The sequence below is a fragment of the Haplochromis burtoni genome, unplaced genomic scaffold (assembly GCF_018398535.1).
Source record: "Haplochromis burtoni strain Fernald_Lab_line unplaced genomic scaffold, NCSU_Asbu1 Contig_2051, whole genome shotgun sequence".
In the NCBI taxonomy this organism is placed as follows: Eukaryota; Metazoa; Chordata; class Actinopteri; order Cichliformes; family Cichlidae; genus Haplochromis; species Haplochromis burtoni.
The window spans coordinates 1-9403 of NW_024584412.1; the positions used below are offsets into that span (position 1 = coordinate 1).

A 9403-nucleotide genomic window follows, 5' to 3' on the forward strand; every position below is an offset into this window, starting at 1 on the left:
TCTTCAGCTCTCTGTATCAGCTGTTTGTAACTCTCAACTCTTTCAGCTTCTGGAACAAGTTTGTGTGAGCCGCAGTCAAGGAGCCACCAGAGGACACCTGCTGACCATCGGCATTATGGGTAGTGTAGTAGGAGACACTCACCTGACATGAAATAGTGACGTAAATAATATAGAAGACCTCCAGAAACTACAAGAAGAACCAGGAGAACCAGGAGAGCTTTGGCCCAGGATGGAAACTGTTCTGTGGAGAAACATAAAACAATATCAACATGACTGCTGAACACTGACCTCAATTTCCTCCACTAACACCTGGTGTTTTTCTACATCTCTGACCTTTGACCTGCAGCACTACTTTCTGTCTCAGGATGTCTTTGTCCCTGTAGATGGTGCAGATGTATCCTCCACTGTCTCTCTCTGTGGGGTATTTCAGGGTCAGACTGAGGTCTCCAGTTCTCAGCAGGTCTTTGTTCATCTTTGTTCGGTCTCTGTAAAAACTGTCCTGGTCATCAAGGTGGTTACTTTTGTTTGGATACACATGAACCACCATCAGTTCAGGGTCAGAGCGAGTCCACTCCACTCTGGTGTCCTGAGGCAGGTCAGCTGTAGTTTTGCAGGGCAGAATGACAGACTCTGAGCCTTCCTCCACCTCCACCTCCACCTGGTGGTCTGAGAGGACAATAAACCACAGTATCAGGTGTAGAAGCAGCAGCAGTCACACTGATGGTAACTGAAGCACGGCTGAGTATCTACACAGCAAATCTCTGGAGTTAAATATCCTGGAGTTTATTTTTCACCTTATACTACAGTCAGTGTTGGGGAGTACTCTAAAGCGGTGTAATATTTAGGTGTTCATTCACTGGGTGCTAAGGAGTCTAATTCAACACATTGCTGGTGTTGTTTGTCTGTCGACTGTTACCGCGCCTATCTGTGTTTCTTTCTTGGACTCCGACATGTAGGAGGTAAAAATACTTTATTTACTTTGGGATTTTCTGAGAGTGTAGTGATGTTATTTATATATATATTCAGTTACATGGATGCACAAGTAAAATATAAAGTTAACTAACTAGCACTACATGTGTTTTCTGTATGTTGTGCTGATTTGGAGATAGCAGCTAGGCTAACGCTAGTCAAAGGTTAGCTAACTAACTTATCTTACTGTATTTTAAGATACACATTTCATGTTGTCAATGAAAACGTTTATTTCTATTTCTTAATTTTAACACTAACGTTTAATTTAACGTTAGCTAACTACAGTAATATTCTGTTTAGACTCATGGTAATGGCCGTATTTAACCAAAGAGAGGTGCAGCCTGCACTGATGAGATGTTGAGGTACCATTAACATCAGTTAGTTAGTCCTGCTGCACACTGAGACATGCACACAACCCTGTCTCCAGAACTGTAAAGACAAGGACACAGCAAACATGCGGTCACATTGTCTGCTAAACCAGCCTAGCTAAATAGATTTTAAGCAATATTTAGTGTGTCAGGTGTCCTGGTGCAGCCACAACAACCTGGTGCTGAATGCCCAGAAGACAGTGGAGATTATTGTGGACTTCAGGAAGCACACAGCTCCACTCCCCCCCATCATCCTGACTGACACCCCCATCACCTCTGTGGACTCATTCCGCTTCCTGGGTACCACCATCACCCAGGACCTGAAGTGGGAGCCCACCATCACCTCCGTCATCAAGAAAGCCCAGCAGAGGATGTACTTCCTGAGGCAGCTGAAGAAATTCAACCTGCCAACACGGACGATGATGCAGTTCTACACTGCAATCATCGAGTCCATCCTCACCTCCTCCATCACCGTGTGGTACGCTGGAGCCACTATCAGGGACAAACAGAGACTGCAGCGTGTTGTGCGCTCTGCTGAGAAGGTGATTGGCTGCAGACTCCCATCTCTGCAGGACCTGTACACCTCCAGGACACTGCGGCGTGCAGCTCGGATCTCAGCTGACCCTTCTCACCCTGGACACAGTCTGTTTGACCTGCTCCCCTCAGGCAGGAGGCTCCGGTCCATTCGCACCAGAACCTCTCGCCATAAGAACAGTTTCTTCCCCTCTGCTGTTGGACACATGAACAATAACCATATGACTGTCCCCGCCACTAACACATGACCCTACGCTGTGTTCACTGCATCATTCCATGTTTGGCACTGATCACCACCTGCACTCATGTATATATCATGTATATATCTATCCACTTAGCACTTTTAATTCTTATTTTTATATTTTTATGACAGTATGTTGCACTGAAGCACCGCAGCAATTTCCTAATGTTGTAAACCTGCTCAACATCTGGCAATAAAACCCTTTCTGATTCTGATTCTGATTCTGATTCTGTGGACAGGCGAACTCAATGTAAGAAAGTGTTTATTGATTAAGTTATACACAGTTTCCATAAAGTTACCATAAACAACCTCTTCTTCTTGTGTTGTGTTTAACATTAGTAAAGGTCTTTTTTTCCATAGGTGGCCAAGATGTTGATAAAAGTAAAACACAGAGAGACAAAGAAATATGTAAAATTGGAAGAAGTCAGCTTCACAGATTTTGTGAGAGCAGGTAAGTTATGGTTTGGACTAAGTCATTAAAGAGGAAATGATAATGTTGTTAGTAACCGAGTGATGATTTCACTGCAGCAGAAGTTTCTCATACCAGAAAATGCAGCACTGAAAGTCACAGATGAGCAGGGTATAGAGGTGGATGAGGATGTCTTTCCCGAACTTGCAGCAGTTAAAGAGGTGTGTTTTGTCATCTATACAGCTGAAGGTAAGTAAATATATGCTCTGATAGATTTTGAAGGATTTGATTTGTACAGTTACTCTTACATAAACATTTTTAATTTGTCTAATATCCTGTGGTAACAATCACAAAATGCTGTTTTAATGGCTCAACAGTAAGTTGGATTTATCACATGCATTTCAGACATCCTGGAAACACAATCATCCAAGAAGCTGCGCGACTGCTCACACCTAACACACTATGTGACACTCACACCTTGTGGTATGTAAATTGTATATTACCATAATAAAATACAAGATAACCATCTGTTCTCCTGGGAGAAAGTATACTTTAATCAAAGCGTGCAGTTTACTGGCCCTGTGTGCATAAATGGCATCTTTGTTGTGTTGTGTTTTTGATTGTAGATACCTTATATTGTAATATTTTTATTTGTCACCCTCAGATTTGACTGTCCTGAAGCAACATGTGGAAGAGCCCTCCTCTCCAACTCTAACAGATACATTGTCTGTCTCAACCACCAGCAGTCAGAGCAGTGACACGAGTGATGCCGGACTTCAAACGGTTCAGCCTCTATTGGACAGCATACATGAAAGAAATGTAGATACGGTACTTAATTGACTTATACTTGACTCTTTAGTTGCCATTGAGCTATAGTCAAAATCTCTACCATTGGCCAGATTCATATTGTTTCTATCTATAGCCCTATAAGCGTAAAAACTATAATCTCTATCAAAAAAGGAAAGTTTGGAGTCTAACCTTAGAAGTAGAGAGGGTGTCTGGGATCTTTTGCTTTTACTCTTGAATGGTTTCATAAAATATTCACTGGATCTTTCTCTGGGACAGCCAGTCCACTGAAACAGATGCTTTCTATTTAGTTTTTTACAAATGTCTCTCAAATGAGTAAATGCTTTGTTTGTGTATAATGAACTTACAGGAAAGTCTATTGAAACTATTTCAAGTGTTTCCGTCAGGCAGCAGCAGTCTGAGATGATGGTTGATAAATGTAACAGATAAAAACTTAAGCAGAACAATATCAAAATATAAACATCATTAACTCTGCAGTCCCCTCGCTGTTACCTGAACCCCGCTATGATTTACACCACATATCCTGAAACAGCAGTTATTAACCTGAGAGTCTCAGTGACATCAGGACCAGCTGGATGAAACACGATGACCCATCTCTGTCTGCGTTTCATAGCAGCTCCTCCAGTCTGAGTCTGTACAACATCAGGACACTTCCTGCTGCTCAGTGAGCTGCAGTGAGGCTTAGAGAGCTCAAGTTCTCCACTGTGTACAGTGTGTAAATGTTGTGAGTGTAACCCTGCACATGCAGTAAAGACTGCAGCTGTTGTAGCAGAGACATCCTGTTTGCACTGAGGTTAGCTCTGAGCTACATGTTGCTGCTGGTTTTTCAGGTTAGTCACAACAATTTACAAAACTTCAGTTTGACCTCTTACTCTGAGATGTCACATAGAGACAGGCTCCATGTGGAGTCTCTAACCCACCCAGAGTTCTGACTGACCTTTGACCTGCAGCTGTATATCTCTCAGTCTCAGTTCTTCTCTCCCATCACTGATGGAGCAGGTGTAGTTGCCACTGTCGGTCTTTGTTGGTTTTCTCAGAGTGAGGCTGAAGTCTCCAGTGTCCAGAGCATCAGACCTCATTGATGTGCGCCCGCTGTAACGCTGGTTTTGCCCTGTAAGATCGTCTCCTCCTTCTCGTCGTAGATGGACAGATTTGGGATGAAGATCAGAGCGAGTCCACATCACTGTGGGGTCATCAGGTATAAAACCTGAGTACTGACAGGGAAGCAGGACAGATCTTTCCCCCTCATTCACCTCCACCACCACAGCCAGGGCATGCTGGGAAACTGAGGACACATAAACACAAATTAACTGCATGCAGTTTGTCTCAGAGCCCACATTTATCAGCAGGACACAGAGACCAGTTTTACAGTCAGACACTCAAATTGAATGCATTTATTTATTAAATCTGAACATTTAATCTGTGAACACCTGACAGATTAAACTGAGTGTGTCTGTGTTCATGAACCAGCCTCAGTTTGGTGCATTTTACTGAGTTTACAGAAAATGTTGGAAAATGTGGCTCTTCCTGGTCTTTATTTTCTAAGCACTTCCTTTAAACTCTGCTGTATCTTCATCTTTGTTAAATGTTTTGGAGGACCTGAAGGTTTTCTGCTCCCTCTGAAGAGTTCACTGTGACAGTCATAACTATTTATTTAATTAATTAATTCCAATTGTAATTAATTATTGCCACATTTAATTAATTATTTAATGGTGTATTTAATTAATTCATTATGGCAGTCCTGGCATTCCATACATCAGCACTGTTGATTACGATATAAAATACAGACTTACAATAACGCTATTTTATATTTCACCTGAAGTTGGCAGTAGACTTATAGCCACACTATCTAGGCGTGACCCTTGTGCTTATCCTTTTTAAGCCCATTTCTAAAATGGCAAGTGTAACTAAAAAAAGGAAAGCTGGCAGCGAGGGCTGTCACTTCCAGGATATGTGGAAATTGTTGTACTTTTTCACTGAAATACAAAACAACTGTGTCGGCCTAATCTGCCAAGAGACTGTGGCTGTTTTCAAGAAATATTAACCCTTTAAGACCTACCATAGAACCAAGTCCGCCAGAGCTTATATTATACTTTTACATGCTGTAGTGCCATTTTTGGGAGCATTTCAAGTTGCTATACATCAATACAACCCTTATAGCCCAAATTTTAATAATATGTATTCATTAAGTGCATAGTAATTACATAAATTGCAAAAAAGTGCAATAAACTACAAAAAAATTAAAATCGTTCTTGCTTTTTTAACATATATTTCTAGTTAGAGAAATTTAAGAGGCTGATCCCTCAAAACTGTAAATACAAAAAAGTTGCACAAAATAGTTTCCCACCTCATGATTTCCTGAGATCAGATGGCCCAGGATGTGAGTGGGCCTTCCCAGACGCCCACTTACATCCTGGGCCATCTGACCTCAGGAAATCACATGATAGGGTGGGGCCAGGTTTCACAATGAGCTCAAAACCCTGGCTGATTGTGACCCACACCCGCTTTCACACCTTGGCTCATGTGATTAGGTGGAGGATCATCAGGGGGTCCTTTTGTCCCTCTTTGGGGGGAAACTCCCACTGGGTTTAAATCTGGGACTCTCCACCATTTGACCTTAGAACTGAAGAAGCTTCTTGGATGAGAGGTGAAACGTCTTCATTTTTCTTTCCAAGCTTCTTAGACTACGATGACCTGGGTGACTGAGAACCTTCACAGACATTGCTCAATAATGTTAATTTTTTGAGAGGAGTGGACAATGAAATGAACGTGAGTGAAGAGATACTTGACCCCCAGAGCCTTAAGAACCAAACAAGACGATTTATTTGCTACTGTTTGTTCTGCTATAGATGACATGAAACTACCGTGGAATAAAGTCGCTGGTATTATTACGGATGGCACACCTGCCATGGCTGGGGAGAGAAATGGATTAACAACCCTAGTGTGTAACAAAGTCAGCAAAGAAGGAGGTAAAGCTATAAAACTCCACTGTATTATTCACCAACATGTACTCTGTGCTACACATTTAAAATATGACCATGTTATGAAACTGGTGATAAAGGCTATTAATTATATTCGCTCCAAAGCCCTGTGCCACTGCCAGTTTAAACAGTTTCTACTCAACATCCAGGCTGAGATGGAGATGTGTATCATAAGGATGTGAGATGGCTCAGTCGGGGGTCTGAACTGCAGCACTTCTACTCTCTTAGGGAGGAAATCGGACAATTCTTGGCAAAAAAGGGAAAAAACTGATGCCAGAACTATCCGATCATGTTTGGCTGGCTGATTTGGGATTTTTAGTGGACATAACACAACATCTGAACCCGCTGAACACAAGCATTGAGGGGCATAATGCAGTGGTAAGCCAACTGTATTCACCCATCAAAGCCTTTGGGACTAAACTGCTACTTTTCCAAAGACACCTGTCACAAATGCAGACCAATACCACACATTTCCCATCGCTACAGGAAATAATCACCAGTTTTCCACAGACCAATGTCAGTGCGCAAATGAGGAGGTATGCAGCAGGCATCTCTTCTCTGGGTGAGTTTCAACAGCGCTTTTGGGATTTTGCAGCTCTACAACGCTTAGGACACTGCATGTAATTCCAGGCTGCATGTTTGGTCCTGCAACCAACCAGATCATGGAATATCGTGCACAGGGGAACAAAATGAAGCAGCAGTTTGCTGATTTCTGCCTTGTGACTTTTGTGTTTATCAGCCTAGTAGTTTGTAGGCTTTCTAAAGACTTCTGACAAGATGTTATTCCAATTTAAAACTCTAATTGAGCCTCTCTTTTTTTCAGTTTTTAATCTTAGATGGCCTGACTCAGCAGGTCGAGGTAAATGCAGTTTCTGAGTTTGCCAGCCCCATCCTACAGTAAACTAAAAACAATGAACTGTAAATAATACATTTAACAAAAAATGTTTTTATAAAATAAGCTGTGTTCTTGATGCAAAGATGTCAATTCTTATTTTTTTTAAATTATATTATTATTTAAATTATAAGATAAAGCCTGATGCTCAATATAATATGTGATATTTTTGATATGTTACATTGTAACATAATGTTTAGATTTGTTTACCCCAGCTCCTACCATTGCATGCACGCATCAATATTATCTTCATACAACGATGTAATTATTTTAATTAAAATTCCGCGTGGTATTGTGTCTCTGTGTTTCTATAAATAACGAGCCAACATTTTCCTCACAACCCCAGTGATCAGCTCCACAGACCCTCAGCTTACCTGCATACATCCTGTTAACCTGTCAGTTGTTTAACACCTGCTGATTCAGGAAACACGCCTACTTTGCCTGGTGATAGCCACAGCTTAACGTGGGCAGCTGCTACTCAATATAACGTAATGTCGTTATATGCAGTGTCTACAGCATCATGTAGTATACCACCACCACAACCACCTAAACCAACTTAGAGCTCTGTTAGACAGTATTTGCAGAAATTGAATTGTAAATAGTTGTTTTATGTATTTTATAATTTTTTTTATATTTTATGAATAAATAAAAGCATATTATATAATTTTTTATTTATTACATAAATAAAAAACAAATTTTTTAACATTAGTAATTCATTTTATGCATAATTTTATATTGTTGTTAATAATAAATTAATGAAAGCACCAAAACAACCTGTATGGGAGCCGAAAGAGCCGGTTCTCTAAAAAGAGCCCAAACTCCCATCACTACTGTGAAGATAATAACCTTCAGCTACACCCTGCCCTCAGTTCACAATGAGATCCTCTGTTCGTATTTGTTATTACAGCTGAACTGAAAACTTTTACATTAGTGTGTTGCTCCACTCTGTCATGGTCAGTGTAAAATTAAGCAGTAAAACAAGGACACACATAAAACCGTCTCTGTGTTCAGGATACAGTCAGCTGTGGTTAATCTGGATGAACTGGTCCTTTAAACAGACCAGAGGCAGCGACAACAGCGTGTATCTGACAGGAAGTTTAACCACACAGTAATTAATGGATATGATCGCTGTTACCATGGTTTCATAGTCATTAATGTTCAGAGAGGTCTCACTCACTCTTTATGATAAACATCCATGGCAGAAATAATCAGTCTGTCAAACTGAGTCTGTGACAGCTCAGGAGATCCTGACCCCTCCTCTCTGTGCTCCAACTGATTTATACCTATAAATAATTAATAAAGTTTAATAACGGGACTCTAATGAGATGTGTCCTCTCTCTTTATGTTACCTTTATCATACTTGTATTCCACTGATGAAACTAGCTGCTCATCTTAACTGATGTTTGGAGTTCATGTGAGGGTTTTAATTTGCTTTGTCTTGTTATCACTTGCAGATGTTCGTGTCAGTGGGATGCAGATTATATGCAAATGACATTCAAGACTCAGCAGAGAAGCCCCGCCTCTCAGCCCCTCTCACACACAATCAAAGAAAACAGGATTTAAACTGAAAAGCAAAAAGTGAAAAAAGAAAACTGAGTAAACAAATCTGTTTAAGGCTATGATCTTTTTAATGCTTGTATTTTATCTTTCCCTTAGGTTAATTGCTGAATTCTAAATTGCCCTTAGGTCTGAGTGTGAACGGTTGTCTGTCTCTCTGTGTTAGCCCAGCGTCAGGCTGGCAACCTAGAAAGGGTGTACCCTGCCTCTCTCCCTGTGGTAGCTGGGAAAGGATAAGCAGTCAAAGACTCGTTGTTTTTGCAGCATATCCAGCTGTGAGTGGAGAAACACTGCAGCTGTAGAACATGATAGAACATGGACCAGAAGGTTCTCAGTGGAACACATTTCTGACTGAGGATGGATCTTAACAGGGTAACACAGAAACATCAGCTGTGCCATGTAGGTAAGAATTACGAGAAAAAAGACCAGCTGATCCTTCTAAACAGAACTTTGCAGTCAATCCATCCAGTTTCCATGCAGATCATGGACATAAAGCAGCTCCAGGATGAAGAGTGTGAAAGAACTTCTTCCACTACAGTATTCATTACAGCACTGTGGCACTCCACAAACCCTCACACTGTCTCAATCCCTGTTTCCAGTTTGACTGAGAGAAGGCCTGAAGCTCAGCCAATCACAGGACAGGAA

The 9403-nt window shown here is 41.1% G+C and overlaps 1 protein-coding gene across 2 annotated transcripts in view; it reads right to left on the minus strand.

Moving 5' to 3' along the window:
* Nucleotides 1-6: 6 nt before the first annotated feature.
* Nucleotides 7-9403, minus strand: part of LOC102294179 (matrix remodeling-associated protein 8) — a 13799-nt gene continuing 4402 nt past the window's right edge. The window contains exons 2-4 of one of the 2 annotated variants that reach the window (XM_042217483.1): nucleotides 4266-4613; nucleotides 334-666; nucleotides 7-241 (exon numbers count right to left, since the gene is read on the minus strand). In XM_042217483.1, the coding sequence (XP_042073417.1) occupies nucleotides 114-241; nucleotides 334-666; nucleotides 4266-4613 (809 nt within the window). In that variant the 3' untranslated portion in view covers nucleotides 7-113. The remainder of the gene's footprint in view (nucleotides 242-333; nucleotides 667-4265; nucleotides 4614-9403) is intronic. The other variant, XM_042217484.1, reaches the window with a different exon arrangement.